The 20,093-nt window shown below is 43.6% G+C and overlaps 1 protein-coding gene across 12 annotated transcripts in view; it reads right to left on the bottom strand.

The window, feature by feature from the left end:
- Positions 1–1,417: 1,417 nt before the first annotated feature.
- Slc8a3 (solute carrier family 8 member A3) overlaps positions 1,418–20,093 on the bottom strand; it is a 144,875-nt gene continuing 126,199 nt past the window's right edge. For 4 of the 12 annotated variants that reach the window (XM_087195329.1, XM_087195328.1, XM_021247149.2 and 1 more), the window contains 6 exons: positions 17,342–17,445; positions 12,419–12,436; positions 8,289–8,413; positions 7,688–7,787; positions 5,733–6,008; positions 1,418–3,462 (listed from right to left, as the gene is read on the bottom strand). In XM_087195329.1, coding sequence (XP_087051455.1) covers positions 3,086–3,462; positions 5,733–6,008; positions 7,688–7,787; positions 8,289–8,413; positions 12,419–12,436; positions 17,342–17,445 — 1,000 coding nt within the window. In that variant the 3' untranslated portion in view covers positions 1,418–3,085. Of the gene's footprint in view, positions 3,463–5,732; positions 6,009–7,687; positions 7,788–8,288; positions 8,414–12,418; positions 12,437–17,341; positions 17,446–19,644; positions 19,752–20,093 lie in introns of those variants that run through there. The other 8 variants (XM_021247159.2, XM_087195332.1, XM_013067497.3 and 5 more) reach the window with 7 other exon arrangements.

Below are 20,093 nucleotides of genomic sequence, written 5' to 3' on the forward strand. Positions count from 1 at the left end.
TCGTGTTCCTGATGCTGCTTTCTCAGCCTCATTTTTGGCCAGAGGTTTAAGCTTAGGCAAGAACTAAAAATGCATAGTCTAGAGAGAAAAAGTAGATAAACACCTTCAATATAAGCCGATAACAATTCTTTAGCCTGAAACTTCTCAATCACCCAAGTAGACCACAGTTCAGGTTCACCTACTTTTCCCTCTTGAACTCTATACTCTAGCAGTGCCAACTACTGTCATTCTGTGACCCACCATATCCAGTTTCACCCTGTGCCTTTGAGCATGCCATTCCTTCAGTGGCTGTCCTTCAATATAAAGCCCTTTCACCAGAGGAAATCACTATGTATTTGTCTTTTAAAATCCTACTTAAGCATTACTTTCTTGTAAGGTCTTTCCCAATTCCCCTAGGTTGAGTTCACGTTTCTTTCCATTGTATCACCATGGCTGCTCTTAGAGCACTGATGACATAGAATAGCCACTTTGGCTTGTAGCTTGGTGTTTGTAAACTCTTTTGCAAGCTCCTTCCCATTATTTAGTGTTGGGAAGGGTCACTGTACACACAGTGTGACCCCCCCACCCTCCTTTCTTTACCCAAGTTGTTTGAGCCAGTAGTAGATACTCAATGCACACAAAACAATCCATAGGCACCGAGCGACCAAGACAGCCTCCTACAAAGGTTTTTGTTTCTGCAACTGGCCGTCTGGGAATAGGGAAATGGCTGTATTCTCTCAGTTGAGAATTTACATTCAGACATAAAAGAAGGGAAGCTCCAGTTAGGTGTGAGAAGTGAGGTAATGAATGAGTATTAGGGCTGGTGACTGCTGGGCTATAATCAGTTCGTGTCTTATAACTCAAAGAGCACTGATTAAAACAAGTTTTACCCCTCCCCCGCAGACACCAGGAGTTTCTTGCAGTCAGAAACTATATCTTACTCTTGTTTGTGTTACCAGAATGCAGCTCAATACCTGCAAGTTGTGCAAAATATGTTTGTTGAATGAATGACAGATGTTGAATACATGTTTGTTGGAAATAAATATGGGCACTGGTTTCCTAGCTAGAATCCCATTCCATTCTTCCTTTCTAAAACAAAAAACTCTTTCCTCTTTATCATCATAGTTCTTGCTACTTATGTACTCCAGCTTCTTCAAGTCCAGGTTTTGTCAGGTGGCATTTCTCTGAAATATTGTTGTTTAAAAAGTACCATGTTGGGCCGGGGGTTAGGCTCAGTGGTTCTGCCGTCTGCCTTGCAGGCACAGGGTCCTGAGTTTGAACCCCAGTACCAAGAAAAAGGAAGTACCATGTCTGGTTCATTGGTGCCTGAGTGTGAAAGGAGATCGAACCTTCTCCTCAGTCACATCTGCTTCAGAAGAGAACCAGGGTAGACCCCTGGACCATTCACTGAAGAAACAGAAGAGAAGCAAGCTGTATGTAGAGAGATATAAGTAGAGCTTTTATTTTTTTTTTTAAACCAACTCAATATTTCCACTGGCAACTGTCAACATAGCTTATGACACCAGCACTGTTTCTTTTTTAGTTATTTTTTTCTTAAAAAATGTGTTTAAAATTAAACAGTTTGTTTTTATTTTTCCCCTTAGAAAATGTATTCATGTCAATGAAGAAAGCCTAAAATTCTGTGGGTAGTTTCGTGGTGATGTCATATGTGTGTTTATTTGTGTTTGTGTGTTTTAAAGCCAGGTCCTTTCAAAAATCCACTGGGAAAAGGTCCATAGGGCATGTCAGTCTCTTTTTCTACACTCCGTGGGATTACAGTGACTAAGATTCTTCTTGGTGGGGGGGAGATACCCCACTATCTGGAAAAAGTGCTTCATGAAGGTTAAAAACAAGCAGGAACATGGAATAAATGAGGAATTCCAGTTCCTATCTTGTGAAAATTCTTTCACATCTGGCCTCAGGACCAGGAGAGGTGGAAGAATCCCCTTGTTTTCTTATAAATCTCTAAATTCTTGCATTACTTCAAGAAATATAGTCAGCCCTCTTAGTGTGGTGCATAAGGAAGCGAGGTGGTGGTGAAGCTGACATTTCTCAGAAACACTGACATTTTCAATACTGCATAGTCTTTTCCCTTAAAGATTTCACTGGTTGGACACCTCTTCTCTCCTGCCTCACATGCAAAGCCAGAGATATTTGAGAAGGCATGTCTATCCCGTTGTTTGCTCAGCTGCCTTTTGCCATCATGTACTATTCCAACTTTTGTCCCATAAGTACCCATTTGGTGGGACTTTCTGCAGGAGGATGCACCTAAAACACTGAAACAAGGCATATAGAATGGAAAGATGTGGACAAGGAGGACCATTGCTTGTTTTTGACTTGATTTCAATGCAAGCAAATAAAGCTCCTCTTGCTCCCCAAGTTGAGCTTACTTCACCTAAGCATCATCAGTCCTCCAAAGAGCTTAGAGAAAAAAAGAGAGAAATGATAGGATCTTATTGAGCCAAGTAATAGCTGTGACCTCCTAAGAGTGAGAGTATGTGTGCCTGAAAACCCATGCCCCATCTGCTGGCTCAGACTTGGAGCTCCTTTATGGCACCTTTGTCCCTAACTTCTGGAAGAAAAGACAAGATAAGAAAAACCTTGTGGAAAAATAAAAGCAACCACAATAATGGTCACAATGAAAAAGAGAACTCCAAACTAGCCACACAGGCAGGATTCATTTTCACTCCTTGCCAAGCTGAATGAGAGAATCATGTTGCATCACATTGGACAGATGGGAGAAGCCCTGCCCCCAAAGAAACTAGAGGCAAGGGAACAACTAGAAGGCAAAATAGAAGGAGGAAAAAGAGTCTGTCTGACCTTTGCTGTGGGTTTGGGACATGTGCGGGAGGATGGGGTAGAAGTGGATTTGTTGCTGTTGTTGATTTATATTTAAGGAAATACTTTGGAAGGTGGATGTCTCCTCAGTCTGACTGTTTGATTAGGACTTGTTCCAGTGCACTGCCAGGGCAGGTGAAGTCCCTGGGGCTTGAGCCCTGATGTTGCCTCTCCAGGGCTGCTCAACCTGGAATGGTCACTGGTGGGGAAGTGCCCTTCTCCTAGGAGAAGTCTGAGGCCTGTCCCGCTGGAGGCCTTGTTCTGTGACTCAGAACCCCTTAATGTAGCAATAGGCCTCCAGTGTGGCAAAGAGTATGTAGAGGAGCCACAGGCTCACGAAGAGCCACGTCGTAGCAAGCTTGCAGCCACGAGGGCCACCAAGCTCCCCGCCCAGGTGTGGCCGCCGTCGGTACAAGAGCACACTGATGCAGACAAATGCAAAGATGGTGAAAAGGGTGACTGAGAAGGCCAGCGTGCCCGCTGACACATGGAACTCCTGTCCCTGCAGGGCCCAGTAGATGGCGGCCACGGACCAGGCCAGGCCAATTCCCAGGAAGACATTGACAGCGTTGCTGCCTGTAACGTTGCCAATGGAGGCGTCTGCGTACACATCCTGGAGGGCAGCAGCTTTGCTGGCAAACGTATCTGGAAAAAACAGAGACAAATGGGAGCTGGCAGGAGGCCAAGTTGTGGAGTTTATCTTCACGTATGACCAAAAGGCAGCTTAGCATAAGAGCTAAGAGGCCACTACCAACTCTGCCACTAATGGGGCACTCACATTACTGGTCTGGGCTTCCTGTTTCTCATTTGCAGGAATCCGGAAGATCCCTAAGAGCCACTCTGGTCCTGATACTTAACAAGGGGGCTTCTTGTTTTCTTTTGACTACCTTTTTTCAGTAAGGGAGTTTGCCATTTCATAATCTCTTCCCAGGGAACTCTGACATCTCTGGAAGCTGCCTAGAGTAGGTGCCTGATCGTAGCTGTTGGGTGGCACATGTACTCACAACACTGATGGTGACTGAGCAATACCTATGGACTCAGGATTGGGTATTGATGTCTGGGGGCAGAGGACATCTAGAGGACCACCATGGGTTCATGTAGGGTGAGCTCGTTGTAGTTAGTATAGGGATCACAGGACCTGGAAGGATATTTGACTGTAGGTCCTGGTACGGATTACAGGGACAGGGAGGATCATCAGGAATACCCAGCTCAACCTTTTTATATTACAGTCAAGGAAAATCAGGAGCAAAGAATTTACCCAAGGACACAAAGGAAGTTGGCAAAAGACTTCATCCTAGAACCTGATATAAATGTTTTTCTATACCATTGACCTACATCCAGAGAGCTTCAACCAAAGCTATGAAAACAGATGCACAGACCATAGCTTAACCTTCCCAAATTCCCAAATGTTGTCAGTTGTTTTCTGGACCAATTGCCAGGACTTGGACATTTTCCAAGCCATCTCCTTGCTCAGTTTGTCCTGACTTCCCTCATCATTGCCCATTTTCTCAGATCTCCTGAGAAAACCATCCTTCCTTGCTCATGACCTTGCATTTTTGCTTCTGATCCTCTGTTATTTCTTCCCACATTTATTCTTTTCCCATATCTGCTCCTTTCCACCAAAGGTTGGGAGAACAGTGATCATAGGGTATCACATCCACAAAACCTTCCCTACATCATCCACCTAATTTCTTATCATTTGATTCCTTTCTCTGATAGCCAAACCTTTTGCACACTAATGAACATATAATCCCACCTGTGCTAGGGTTTGGGGAAGATGTTTCCTTAGAGTGGGACATAGATTCAGTTACTCTCCAGAAGGTATGTGCTTTTTTTACAGGAAGGGTTTCCCTTGGTCCAGCCAGCATGCGCCTCCCCAACCTCCCACGAGAAGATGCCTTTTGCTTCTCCTTAGGGCAGATGGAGCTGGTAGGAGTTCCGGTCTTAGATGCACTGGAGACTACAAGTGAATTAAGCTAGGAACCTGGCAAGAAGCTCTCTGCACGTGCTAACTCCAACTTGTCACTCAGGCCCAGCTTCCATATAACTCAGAAGCCATCCCTGACCCTGGTTTTGCCCATATCTTCCTGTTTTAAAGTTTTTCTTCATGGAATCATCAAGATGATTTTTAATTAAAGTATCCAAGTGTGCTTTCCTTCATTAAATTATAAACTTGTGGTGGAAAAGGGAACATGTTTGTCTTGCTTCTCAGAATAATCCTAGCAACTAGCATAAGACTGTATGAAACATAAGTGGAGCTCAGTAAATATTTATCTTATAAGTGAATTAATTAATGCCTATTCCTTTTGTCTCTGGATGCTTAGGAGAAAATAAAAAGTATGTAATGCATCACGGGAAAGGACAAATCTCACTAAGCTTCCTTTGCCCATCCTCCTAGGAGACACATTGTTCTCACAGGTGTCCATACAAGCAGAGGAGGCCAAGAATGCATGTAGTATTTCTGCAGTGACATCTTCAAGCAGGCTAATCTTTAGCCTCTCAGAGATTGTCAGCGATAAGTGGAAGAACAGTATCCACATATTTTGTCCCATCAATTAATATAATGTATAGATTAAGAAATTGGATCACTGACTGGGAAGGTAGGCTCACCTCCGTGGACTTCAGTTTCTCATCTGTCATGTGGGATAATGACTCACCCTATTTAATAGAATTTGGGTGAGTATCGCAGGGATTGAACATGTAAGTTGTTTAGCATACACAGTGTCTGTCACTTCAATGCACCTAGGAAATGTTTGTTATTATTAACATCAGTAATCCCTTTGACTTTTGTTCACCGTAAGAGCGGAGGCTCTCGTAAGTGCAAATCTGAGATGATGATGAAGATGAGGCAGAGTGAAGGGATCATTTGAACTGGTAACACCCTCTTTACAAGACAGAGCACCTTTCACTCTCACCTGGCACAGAGGTGCCAAATGCAACAAAAACAACAGCTGTGACTGAATCCTTGAGACCAATGGTGCAGCCGAAGTGGGAGGCCAGGTCCCCGATGATGGCGGTGAGCATGCCAATGATGAGGATGGAGACAACGAAGCAGGCCCAGCCGTGGCAGTACTCTGTCGGGGGCACACAGGCAAACAGCACCTTCCAGAAGACGGTCAGGAAATGCATGACGTAGTCAAAGCAGGACGGCAGCCTCTCCTCCCCTGATTCCTCTTCATCCTCATCCCCTGCTGAAGACAAGATAAGAAGGCCAAGGAAGAACAGCAATGTCAGACTCTCCTCATGCATAAGGAAGTCAAGTCTAGCCCAGTGCACAGGTGTCATGGCCCTCAGCTCACTTTGGGTAGCTGATAAGGCACAGGGCATGGGTACTAAAAAAGAGCTGAAAATGGCAATGGAAAACAATTTGGTTATTGGCCAGTCTGAATGCATGGAACCAAGTGAGTGTGAGAAAGAGAGGGCAGGATAACAAGGTAGAGAGACAGAGATTAAGAGATGGGTCAGGAGAACATGAGAAGAACAGAGAGTGGAGGAGAAAGAAAGGAGGCCATACAGGCTGTGTATTACTGCCTAGGCAACAAAGCAAAACAAAACCCCCAATTGCCTGTGTGCTTGTTCTTCACTGGATGCCAACAGGGCTCCTCTTGAGTTTTATGATCTGGGTGCTGCAATAGCATCTTGATTTTGGTCATTATCCATCCCCAGAGGGATGGCTGTCATTTCAGACCATGCACGAGTCAGTGCCATCCTCCAAATCTCCCATGAGACACAGTGGGACTGGGACCTGACTGTCCCTGCCAAGCAACACGGGCAGAGGTACCCATTCAGTGGCCCAGAAGGAGAGATTGTGCAGAGGCTCCCTGGCACGCTGTCAAGGGCAGCCTCTGTGATGCTTTTTCATAACAGGCAGAAGCTGGTTTCAAAAGAGCAGAAGTCAGGAATCTGGGTTCTAATTCCAGCTTTGATATTAAGAAAATCTGTAACGGGGGTATATTTTTCTGTTGTTTCTCAGCCTTAGTTCCCTCAGTTCTAAAAGGAGTTTGTTAGGTTATGTGGCCTACATTTCATTTACCGTCCCTTGAGAGACACAGTTTCGGGTCATCAGAGGGGTCACTAGAAGGACTGATGTGAAAGTAGGGCAGCAGCAGCAGCAGTAACAAATCTTTCTTCCTGGCTGTGCTTTGCTCTGGCTCTGGGGCATTGGGGATGTGACCCTGCGGGTTGCTATGACAACAAAACCTCATGAAAAAAACACAAGGCCAGTAGTGCTCAGCAGTACAAGGAGGCCTCAGTGTTGTTGTTGGGTAATATAGGGCTGGCCATCCAATCCCATTCCAACATATCTGCAGGCCTCTGGGACCCGCACTGTGCTGGGCCACTGTGGAGGGACCTGTCCTGATACAGGAGAGATTTGGAATTATCCAGGGTAGAGATTTGTGAGAGTCAGTGCAAATCATTTGGCAAAGTCCTGACCCCCACAACTCTAAATCAGAATCCCCCCATTGTAAAGAAGAAAGAAACCAAGTTAATGAGAGACAGGAATGATGGAGACCAGAATTTATTGCATACATATTTTATACCTGACTGTATCTTTCTACTTTTCTAAGAAAGGTAGCTATAGCTCCCATTCTGGATAAGGGCATGGGGAACAGAGAAGATAATTGCTCTAGTACACAGAGCAGAATCAGGTTTTGGAGCCAGATATACCCACAATTAACCCACAATTCTTTTGTTAACCCACAATTCTCTTCCAATGTGACTTAGTGAAATAGTTGAACATCTAGTACTAGAGCCAGGAATATTGGACACAGCACTCTTCCAGGACTGGTGAGCCCCTGATAGGTCCCTGCTCTTTCCTCTTGGGGACTTCCTGCTTTTCCCAGCAATGTTATCTTGAGACCCTTCTTACCCGCACTGACAGTGATTGCCTCCATGAACTGGTCCCTCCAGGAATGGGTCCCTACAACCATGGCCAGGTTTGTCTTCTTGATCAGTTTGTCCACTGTAGTCTGGCAGGAAAGAAAAACTTGGAATCATGAGGTTAGAATGCTCAGAACCAATGAAGACTTGGTGCTTCAAAGGAATGAAAGATACCCTGCATTCCAGGGGTTCTGAAAGTTATGCTATGCTCTGGGACAATCTCATTTCTTTGGTTGTGGTTTATGACATTGGATATTGAGAGTAATGAAATAGAGAATAAGGATATGATGTCGATAATTCTTGCTCTGCAGTAGTGAGTTTTAGTATATTCGTCTTAAAAATGCAGTTAAAAATTGTGATGATACATCTAGGGTATCCTATGTTATTTTTTCTTCACAATATTCCTAGCATACAAATGGCCCCCGCTATTTGTAACATGTTACAGGTGGGGAAACAGACTTGGGGTGGGTAAGTGATTTCTTCAGTTTTAACTTCACATATCCAGTGATGAACCTGAACAAACTTCAGGTCTTCTGCCCCCATCACACAAATTAATCTATTATTCAATTAGATCTCACTAGTGGCCTGACCTTGAACTCATAGGATTCTTCAATGATGACCTCTAGTTTGGGGTGTTCACCCAATACTGGCTTTCCCATTTCTGCTATCCTCTTGGCCTCCTCTTCCTCCATAGTCAGCTTCCTGTCTGTCACCTCTGCAACAAAAGAAAGTCAGACTAGCTTTAGTACCATTTTGATTCCCCCGAAATCTAAAGTTCTGGTTATGGGCAATGTATCCATGGGCAATGGATACAAAGCAAATGTCTTGGGAATGAAGACTCTGTGCATTATTTGGTGCCACTTACTTTGCAGGGTGAACACATTATGACCATTAGACTTGGAAAGGGTCCTTGTAGGCCTGGGGCAAGCATTCTGTTTTTCTGTCGTTTGCGTGCATGGGAAATCCAACCCAAAGACCCCTCGAGAAAATGCAGCATCAAGTGAAATTCCCAAGTAATTCAGTGAGATATTGGGCCACTATGAAGAAAAGCCAACTCTCTTGACCTTTAATTATTTTGAATGGTTGGACCTGATTGGCTGGCCAACCACTTTATGTAACAGTTTTTGGAGGCACATTTATTGAAAAGTAATGTCTATTGGTGGACATTAACATTTGTTTTCAGCATTGTTGGTGCTGTCCTCTCTATAAAGGAGCAAAGGGGATACTTCCAGGGATATCTACATTTCATACAAGTGAATATAATCCTTACAATGAGAAACTTGGAAGATATCCCCCCGCCCCGCCAAAAAAAATTCATGCTATATCAATAAGAGATCTCAGGATTTCTGTACCAATCAGGTACATTTCTTCTGGAACACAAATACTTGTTCAAAAACCAAAATAAAAGAAAGTTCTTCCTTTACTTTCTCTTGAGGCATTCTCTGTGTCCCTCAGCATCTTGACTCACTTGCCAATGGTCCCTTCTCATGTTGAACAGATAGATACTTTTTCTGCTTCAGCTGGTGAGTCCATTTTAAGACCACTTTGCTGTGAGACATGTTTTCTGGATTAGAGTGAAATAGAGATTGAATCTTTTTATTCTCCTTTGATTAGAAAATCGCTTTTGCCAGGCTGTTTCTTTCAGAGCTCATTTAAACATCTTCCCATCCAAGTCCACATTCTCACATGCAATTAATTCTTTTATTCGGCTCCTTAATTGCTTTCATTCCACACAGTAAACCTCCCAGAGGAATCCTCTAGTCCTTGGATAATCTCAAGGACAAAATGGGTCAGAGGCCAAGAAGGTCTTCTTTTCCTTCTACCAGGGGAATTAGTGAAGTGAGGGGAGGGGTGAGACTCAAGCTCTTGAGGTTGCAATGAAAGGAATTCACTGCAAAGTGTGTAAGCCAAGGGTGTAAGTTACCAGACAGAGAATCTTGTATTTTATATAATGATTTTCTCAGTTGAGCTGAATGAAAATGGGATGAGAATGTTCAGGGTCTGAGCTCACTGTTGTTTTTTTTTTTTAACTCAGTGTTTCTGGCACCAAGCTTAGGAGAAAATCCCAAACTGGCGGGGAGCTGTCCGTGGTGCTACCCCCTCTTCAGCATTGGTAGCCACTTTTGGAAACAACTATTTCTCAAGGTCAGCAGATACCCTCTAGCCACCTAACTTTGCTTAGTTCATTGACTCTGATTCTCTGATTAGTTGGTTCTGAAGGTAAATCTGAGTGCATCTACAGTTCTGGCTATGTATGAAGCCAGTAAATCTGGAAACCAGACTACAAGGCACTCTGGAAAAAAGCCCTTAGAAAAAGATACAGAGATTCCTTAAAAGAATGGAGTAGTCTTTTCCTCTACATGCAGGTTTTGGCACCATAACAATGCCCATCTTGGCAGTGACAGTGTCATTCCACTCTTCCTTCCCTGGCTCCCCCTATGTCACACTTTTCATGTGTCACAAGAACCTTATCCAATATAATGAGCTCTCCAGTGACATATAAATGCACCAGTCTAACCTCTTGACTAGCTATCAATCTAGCACTACATCCATCTGGCAGGATATTGATCTACCTACTGACCTGTCCACCTCTGTGGTAACAATCACTTTTTCCATCTAGCTTTCTGCAAAAATCTCTTTGACAAATAACCAATTTTTGGATTCCCATAGTCTCACAGAGGCACTCTGTGTATATCTGCTAATTCACTGATTTCACATGCTTTTGCATAAACTCTGATTTAGTGTCTTATTTGGCAGGAACTTCTGCCTTTTTCTATTTTTGTAATGCTGGTAGCTTTAAATTCAGATTAAGTTAATTTCTTGAAAGAATACTATATCTCAAACCTAAAATTACGGTGACTCTGATCATGTAACTCCTTAGAATTGCAAGTAAAGAGGATAAATGACAGGTGATCTTGACATGTAGACTGACTAAACAAACTCTCAGTTCTAGGACTAGGGAGGGAGGAAAAAGGAGGGGGAGAGAGATAGAAAGAGAGGGAGAGAGCGGAAGAGAGAGAGAGAGAGAGAGAGAATATGAAGAGAATGGAAGACTGAACAAATATTGGAAGAACAAAGAGCTTGCCAGGCCTGACAGGGATATGTTGCGAATATGTGCATACACCCTCACAAAGAGGTGGGGTGATACAACCAGGGCTCTCATGCCAAAGCCCCTGAACTTGATTGGGTAGCTCAGGAGAAATATATTTATTTTCTGTCTTTTACTATGAGCTGTTGTTAGTTATGTTGGCCTATCTGCCTAGAAAAGTTAAAAATAAAGATTTGAGATTCCCAGTAGAATTAAAACCTAATCAAGTTCCCCTAAATTAAAGGTTTACAGATTGAAAGATCTAGAAAACACAACCCTCGCTTTAGCTTTTATTGACATCTGAAAATGTGTGAAAACTATAAAGAAGCTTAAATCACAACCTTTTGTGTATGTGTATGCATGTCTGTGTGTGGGGTGGGGTGGAGGTGTCAGCTGGAACAAAGAAAACTAAGTCTCTTCTCATGCAAGAAGATGAGTGAGGTGAAGAAAGGCCCAGGGCTGTAAGTAAGATCAATACCCTGGGAGAAGAGTGAAGAACACAGGGCTGGGTGTGGCCCTTGTCTTGTTGGTTTAAAAAGGAATCAAAAAGCAAAAAAACTGGAGTTAGTTTTTTTCCACCAAAGGAAAATCTAGGAGTCACCTACACTTTTCACTTGAGGCTGCAAAGAGGCAGATGTCCTCACTCACTCTGTACACTGCCTCCTCCTGAGCTCAGCGGGGAGGCTGTAGGTGACTCTGAACACCAATGAACCCTGCAAGAGATTTTCCTCTTAAATGACCTTAACTTTTTTTCTATGTTCAAAAAAATGATGAAATATAAGATATTCTTTTAAAATATACTGAAACTGTCTTGTAGCACCTACTCTGTCTGCATCAAGAGTTATAGTATTGTCAGATATGGGAAAATGCTTTCCTATCTGCTCATGAAGTTGGATATTGTTTGTGATTGGTTTCTATGCATGCAAACATAGTCTCAAAGTAGGTGTATATGCTACACAGAATCTAGATTCTGCATGAGAATCCCTCTAAAATAAATTCTTTAAAATGTCTATTTCTAGCCAGAACATTTCCTCCACCTCCCTTCTTGTTGTTTATGGCACCTGTGCCTTTAAGAATCTGCCAAATAACTAAAATTATAGCACTTCAGGTTTCATCTGTGATGAAATAGAAGATCTCCAGAAGTAGTAAAGTTCCAGATTCTTTAAAACTTGCTTTTCATGTTCTTACAGCAGCTCTTGTTATTATTTTCCCTTGAATCTCCTGAGATCAGTACTTTCTTGAAAATCTCATTACTATCCTGTTAAAAGATTCCAGATCTGGCTGTCACTGTTTTTTTCCCCAAAACATAAGTTGCAGATGAATTAAAATGCAGGTCTTAATTCTATGTCTTATGCAGGTCTTAAGTCTAGGACCCACTAGTTTCTTGATAAGTTTCATTTATCTTCTTGGTCCCTGATCCTAGAGAGAACCAGCTATATATCCCAGAAATATCCAGTCAGAGAAATGACACTCAAGGAGTTGTCTATTTTCTGACAATTAGTTCATGTAGGGGAAACAAGTCTCCCAGTCCTTGGGAGAACTTGTCAGGTTAACTTGAACCTATAGTTATTATTAAGTAAATTAAAGGACATTGATCTTAAACCACTAAAAAAGAGGGGAGACACCTCTTACCTGGAGATAACAGGAGCGCTGTTTGCAAATGGATACCAGACAAGGGGAAGAAAAGGAAATAACATTAAGGTCCCATCTTGAAAGCACCTCCAGGCTTTGTGGTTGCTGGCACAGAAGCCAGCAGTGAGCTTAGTAGGCAAGAGCTCAGAAAAACATGCAAAAAGCAGCATTTCTAGCATGCATAGTAGTAGAAGCAGCAAGATGTGTAAGCAGCTGGCAAGGCCACTGAGCAGTTAGGAGCATTATTCTCATACCTTCCCTGTAACCCTGAGAGCTAGGGATGGAGGAATGAGGATGGAGGAACCAAGTGGGTGGGACAGAGTCTGAGTTGGTCTCTCATGATTCATTCTGATAAGGAGTGAGAATCTAGTTGTCATGAGACTAAGGAAGTTGCAGCCCTGCTAGAGTAGCTGGCTTATCAGTGGCAAAGCATGACCATAGGGCTTGAATGGGAGTGCCAGGCACCAGCTAGTAGTGTGCAAGAGTGGACTCTATGACTCCTATTCCTAACTTCACAATCAGATGGTGCTCTGCGTCGCAGTGCCCATGTTTTCATGGCTACAAATGGTATTGCTATTCTGGGCAGAATGTTGATTTCCCTTAAAGGAATGATTTAGTGAAAAGGGGAATCCTGCAGAGTGTTTCCCTTGAATGGCCTCTGTCATTTTTATAGATATATCCCAGCGCTCAAAGCCACAGACTCCTACTGTTTCATGTCACCAGTCCCTTGCAAAGTCTCTGAACTTCATTGTTGAATAAAGATTTGTTTTTTGCTATGTATTTTGGTGGTTGTCTTTCTGTAGACCTTATAATGCTGCATCTCTGGGTAGTGGTCTTTCTGTTCCAGAAAGGGCAAGCAAAATCAGAATTCAGATATAATGGAATGGAGAAACTTTCACACCAAGAGCTATATAGAGATGGGAGATGACAGATGCAAGATTCCTAAATGGATGTACTGGAAAACTGAGTCAAAGATATACTCAACACAGGTTCTCCCTAGCCCCTGAATATGTATTTATGCCAAACTCTTTTAGACTTCTGGGTTAAAAAGAATTCTTGTTGCACACCACATTTTCATATTGATTGCATTAGTAAAGCCTCTCACTCCTTAGCACTTCAGATAAAGTCTGGAAATACCCTGTTATGTAGCCCTGTTATAGTTGGTGATAGGTGGAGATGGACAAGAAAAAAGTATGAGTATATGAGTGTGGGGTTCTGAGATTTTTTTCTTGGAATCTCCAGGAATACAATTTAGGCCTAGGTTCCATAATCTCGTATTATAGCCACTGAAGACGCTTGTGGACTCAGAATCTTTGTGGCACATAAACAGGTGAACGGCAGTTGATTTCTTCTCATATCTTCTATCTAGAATTCCAAGGAGGAGATGGGTCAATGTATCTCTTCACTACACTGAGATAGATGATAGAAAGATAGACAGATGATAGATACAGACAGATAGATGATGGTAGATAGATAGACAGACAGACAGCAGACAGACAAGTAGTGTATCAATGGCAAGAGAGCTCATTCAGTCTTTTCCTTCTATGGGTCTGCATGGCAGTTTCCCTCCTAGCCCCCAAGACCAGTTTAGATTGAAGATCCCAATAGATTAGTGCACCTCTGGCCAATCAAGGATGGGTGCTCCAAAAATGTCCAGATGCCCTGGTTTTCACTTGGCTTATGCCCAGGACAGTGAAAAGGCCTGCAGTCAGCTAGAATTGCATCATTCTCTGGTCACCATCTCCATGAACCTGAGATTTCTTTCCTGCTATGCAGTTATATACAGGTCTGTGAGATCCAGATAGGCCAACAGAGTGACACAATACTTTGAGGGTGTTTTTTCTGCTGCTGCTGACAAGAGAAGCCAGAGATGAATTTCCCCCAGTATTGATCTACAGGGTCAGGTGAGAGTCATTTATCTGTGTTTCTATACTCCAGGAGCAAGCAGGAAAGAATGTAGCTCTATGAATAATTAGAAAGTACCTTGAACTTATAAGGATGAGCCCCTGGATGTGGAAAGAGAATAAATAGACCCCATTATTTGGCAACAGGGTTTTCCTTTCCCAACCTAAGATTTCCAGTATCCAGGGCAAGACCCAACAGCCCAACGATGCTGCTCTCAGAAGTCTACTTCTAGGCTCCTGGACTTATTCCACTCTAGGGCAACTGTATTTTCTATTCATTGCTCCCCTTTTTCCCTACCCAGGATTGTCCAGAGCTTTTCATATCACCTCTGAAGTCTGTTTTGTTTGCCAAGAATAGAGTTTCCCATTTCACATCCAGTCTTAAAAAAAAAATACAATTGTCATTTTGACCATGTGGAGACTATGTTGCTCTGAATTAAGGCTCTCCCATGCAGCAGTGATAATGAAAAACAATTTCCACAGTACTGTCTCTCACTCTGAGAACAGCAGGGAATTCTGCAAATCAGGATGGGTTTTCATTTGATTCTGAGTCTACACAATCAGGTTTTATGACCTTTTACCTTATGGTCTGATGCCAATTTCTGGGAAGAATTACAGAAACTAAAAATTAACCCCCTAGACCACAAGGCGGGAGCCTGGGAAATTAACATTTCTTATGGGTGGTTTCCATCTTGGCATCTTGATTCCTTCAGAAGATATGGGGTTATATCATACAGATAGCTTGCTGAAATCCTTGTGTTCTCATCTACTCTCTCCCACAAGACTAGACTTACCAGGGATTTGCTAACATCTGCTTGAAAAAATAATTCAGCTCAAATAAAGAAAGGTTTCCTCAAAAGGGGTGTTCAAAATTGGCCAGGTCTCTTGAAGAGCACAGCGCTTACCTGAAGTCACTCTCTGTCCTGATGTTTTGGTAGGGATTTAGGAGATGCAGAAATGACCCTTTTTACTAGTAGAATGAAAGCATGTATGGACTTCTAATTGTTTTCTCCCATCTTTGCAGTGCTTTCATCTGCACCTAAGTAGTGGGGATCATGGAAATTGATGATGCTAGCTTCCGATGGCCTACTCTTTCCAACCAGTCATGAAGATGCAGAGTAAATGCACAAGCAAGGTGGGAATGAGGTAGGGCAGGTGCTAAGACAACTTCTGAGAATATTCATAGTGGCGGGAACTGGAAGATTGGCTGGAATACAATTTGAGAAGAAATGGAACAAGAGGTACTTTCTTCTGACATTCTTTAGTCATCAGGCTGACGGCAACATCTAATTAAGTAGGCAAGAAGAAGGGGAGCAATGGAAATGGAGAGGGTTTTTGCCCTCCCAGCAGCAGATATATTCAAACCAGTATGGGACGAGAACAGCTCAGCTCTGCAGGTAGTCTCCAGCAGATGATAAGAACTGACCAAACAGACAAATCTAAGAAGACCTGTAGAGGAGCCTTTGAAGTGTCTTTGCAGAATCTCTTAGATGTGCCAGCTTTATGCTGCTCCCTGCCATGTAGATGTGAAGTAGTTGTAGAATGATAACCTTTCAGATAAACAGGTAGATTTCACTGCTCTGTTCTCCATGAGGCTCTCAGCAGTATCTCTCTCCTGAAGAGGAGCATGAAGGTCCTTTTGGTATATCCCAAGAGCAATCTCTCCCATTCCCATATTTGTTCTTCCAATACTTTCAAATTAGTGGTTTCCAATAATTTTCTTCAAGAGAAGAAATCCTTCCTTACTTGTGCCCTGGTTGCAAAATAACCAGTTCCTTAGGGATGAACCACCGACAGCTATGTTGAGATGCATGTCTTAAGGAAGGAGAGAGAGCCACTTCTCTAGTGTGGAAGGAAGGGTCTCTTGGGCTCTGAGCAGTATCTTCACTCGCAGATGCCGAGCAAAGGCAGGTGTCCATGAACTACCCATCAGCGGCCTCCGATAGCTGTCTCTCAGCGATCAGCACCAACATCTTGCAGAGTCATTTCCATTGGAAAGCTCACAAGGCAATACTCTGGGCCTGTCCAGTGTCAGTTCTTTCTTACTTTTTTTACCCCTGGTGCCCATTAGCTAGAGGGGAATTTTTATACCTGCAGTCACTTCTTTCCTCTTGCAGACTCTCAGTTGTGGAGGTTGCATTATCTTAAAGTAACCTGAATAAGGTACCTTGCCCTGGACCATGAAGAAGGGCAGGATAGGGTAGATGGGGTGCTAAAGGGACAATGAATAGCTCAGGATTCCAGGTTGCAGGACCCCCTTCAGGAGCCTACTCTCTCTCTCAGAGAGCTCTCAGAAGCTGTGGCCTCTGACAACTGGCTGGCATTCCTCCTCATGCTGTGGTCTCCTCAACTGGAAAATAGCTGGATAACACACTTACCTCCATGAAGGGCAGAGGAGCCTATGGACCACTCTGCAAGTGGATAGCTTGCCAAGCATTCAAGAGAGGTTGAGGAATGCACTGGAAAACTGTCAAAGCATCACAGCAGCATGGATCCCCACTTCATCCCCAACCATTCAACATTGAATCCCAGCTAGAGAATGAGGAGTGGCAGAGGCCAAAGGCAGAGAAGGGGCACAGGCATGCAACACATTACATTCCTTTCTTTTTCCTCTCCTCTCCTCCCCTCCCACCAATGAGCTTTCACATTTATAAGTTACTGTAGAGGGGTACAGGATGGGGGGAAGTGCAGAGGATAGTAGTAATTGGACAATCGTAGTGAAACACAGAAGTAACTCGTTGGGGGTAACAAGGAGTTGAGGCTACAGTGCTGAAAAAGGAGGAATTTGGAAATAAACTACTACTAAAAAGGCAGAGATGATACCGAAACAGGGTGAGAGCGAGAATACAGGAGGGAAGAGAATAAAAAAGTTTGTTGGTCAAAAGGAGAAAGGAGGAGAAGGAGAAGAAAAGGGGGGAGAAATAATAGAGTTGGTTTTTCTTTTTTATTATTTGCCAGTTTATAATTTTTTTCTTTCTCTTTTCTTTTGGTTGTGGTTTGGTTTTAAAGAATCTCACACCTGATATTCCACGTTCCATCCATTTCGGTTCACCAAGGACAATGAAGAAATTCTCTTGCCTTTCGTATTCCTCCTCATCTACTATTTTAACCCTTATGGTTTTCCTGTAGGGACAACAAGAGAGAGAGTGTGTCGACTGGGTAGGCAGGTTGGTTCGTCAGCTGGAGCACAGCCTTTAAAATCATTCCGCACCACACTTGGCACATGCAGCCCCGTCCCGCCATGGTGGTCTTTGACAGGACTATGGTGGATTGTGTTGTTCTCATATGAAAAATAGTCTTAGCTTTTCTGGTCTTCTTGGTCATCAGTGTTCTTATGGGTGAGAGGGAAAGGGAGCCAGGAGGTAAGGACAGGTGGGCAAAGGAAAGGAGGCAGGAGGACAGGAAAGGAATGGGAAGGAAGATTGGGGGTGATGGTGGGGAGGAGTTATTTTAGATCCTGCTGATGGTTAGTAAGAAGTACATTGGGCAGCACATTCCATTGGGTGTCACATGGTAACACTGGCATTTCTTTGGGCAACATGTAAACTATCTGCCCACTGGGAATGACCCAGAGCCCTTTGGAACAGGAAATGTATCAGTGGAACACAGGGCTTGAGTCCCTTCTTTGTGTCTGTACCCACTTCTCACATGAGCCTCATAAAGAAAATTGAATGGAAAGCATTTATGAGGAAGGAAAACTAGAGAGATAGAGAGAGAGGAGGGAAGAAGAAGGGAGGCGGACTTCTAATCTTTTTCTCATGCTTTGTCTCATAGCAGGCTTCAGTGGTAGAAATAAGTATTAATCATTGTCCCTGGCTGGGTTCTGAAATGCTAGTTCACAAAGTGATGGAGGTTGTTGCTCATCTTAACAGACCGTAGTGTTTTTCACAAACCCAGGGAAGCAGTTTTTTGAAAGTCACTGCTCTCCGAGGCCTGGCTTTCTGTTGGTTCAGGCTATGGCCATATGGAGGGGTTGCTGTGTGGTGGTTTCTCCTGGTCCTTCATCCAGTGGTGGCTGGCAGATCCTATGAGTGATCTGGGGTTATTTTCTGTTTTAAGTGTGTGTGTGTGAAAAACACTCTCAAAGGACAAAGTCCATGAATAAATGGCTTCCTCAGATGCTGTGATTTTCCTAATCATTTTGAAGACAAGCTCTGCTTTGGTATCAATAAAATAGTAAACTGGTTTGTTGGGCACAGGACTTGTGTATTTGTGGTGTGTGTGTATTTTACAAGTACTTTTTTGAGCCACCTTTTGGATGTTTCTTGGATACCTCTTATACCGTGCTCAGCAGACAGAAGGCAAAGCTCACTGATTACTGAGGCCCTAGATGTGGGACACCAGGGATGTCTATAAGATGTATCATCCTTCATGCCACAGGGACACTGCAGTGGAATGAGAACAGGGTGCTCTGGACCCATGGCCCTGGACTAGAGGAACATGAATGATGGTTCAGCCAAGGGACATTGCCTCCAAACTAGCAGCTCCCTCAATAGGATAGTCTCTCCAGGACAGGAGGCTATGGGGTGAACAAGGCCACTTATGTTGGAGGTGCCACCTCCGTCCATTCTGAGAAGTCCTATGGACTTGCTAGAAAGCTGGTCCTGAGGTCAGAGTCTTCTCTCACACTATTCTAACTCTGCTTCCACACCCTGCGAAGGTGCTCTTCACAGGGACAGTAGAGTAAGACAGGTAGGTCTTTGACTGAAACCTAGAACTCAAACCTGTATCTTCAGTTGTCAAGGCCTGGGACAGAAATAAGCCTTGATAGTAGGGATGCGGATAAGATGACTCCTGAGGCCTGTTTTTTGGAGAGGGATGAACCATGATTCAAATACACTGATTTTCAACTTCGTGGGACTATAAGCTTATCCCTGGGAATAATGGCCCTGTGGAAATCTGCACTGGATCTGTTCCCTAGTGCTGCCCTGGTTCTATGTTAGCTGGCTTTTTCTTTACTGTATACTAAGCTGAGAGTTTCATGTACCATATTCTAGGTTGTAGGCTCTCTCTCTCTCTCTCTCTCTCTCTCTCTCTCTCTCTCTCTCTCCTTATTCCCCCCTGCCCAAACACTGCCATTGGGTCTTGAGCATTCCTCTTATGGATACCATGTGACAGGTTGGCAGGTGTTAGGACAGAGCTGGGAGCAGAAATTGGAGAGAGGAGAGGGAGATGTAAAAGAAAGCAAGAGAAAAAGAGAACAGAAAAAGTGGATCAGAGAGGTAGAAGACACAAGGAGTAGAGAGAAACAGATTGGAGAAAGAAAGAAACAGAAGAGGATAAAAGAATGTTAATGTTAGTGTGGAGGACAGGGTACTACACCTTTCTGAAAACTCATATCCACCATGCGGGGGCCCATCATCTCAATGAAGTAATTCTTGTTTTTCTCATACGCCTCATCATCAATTACCTTGATGTGAACTGTTTTGCTGTAGATGGAAAAATAAGTATCATAAGCAAGAAGCAGAGTAGGGACAAGCTAGCCAGGAGAAGAAACAGGAAGAGAAGGAAACAGCAGAGATGCAGGGCAGCCCAAATGTGCCCTATACCACATGGGCATGGAGGAGAGTGGCTGCCCGGGCCCCTCCAGTCTCAGTGGCCTCCTCCTGGGCTTCCTGAGGCTTCATGGCATGGCCATACTTGAAGGCTGGAGAGAGCTGGGGCCTCACAGTCCAAGGCTCAGGGTTCTAATCGTGGATTGCTGCGTGCTCTTGGACAAATAATTTAATTGATACACAAACAGAATGGATAATGCTTTCACCATCCCAGGG

The sequence above is a fragment of the Heterocephalus glaber genome, unplaced genomic scaffold (assembly GCF_053883595.1).
Source record: "Heterocephalus glaber isolate CG9 unplaced genomic scaffold, H.glaber_assembly_v1.0 deba00001608, whole genome shotgun sequence".
NCBI classification, from domain to species: Eukaryota; Metazoa; Chordata; class Mammalia; order Rodentia; family Bathyergidae; genus Heterocephalus; species Heterocephalus glaber.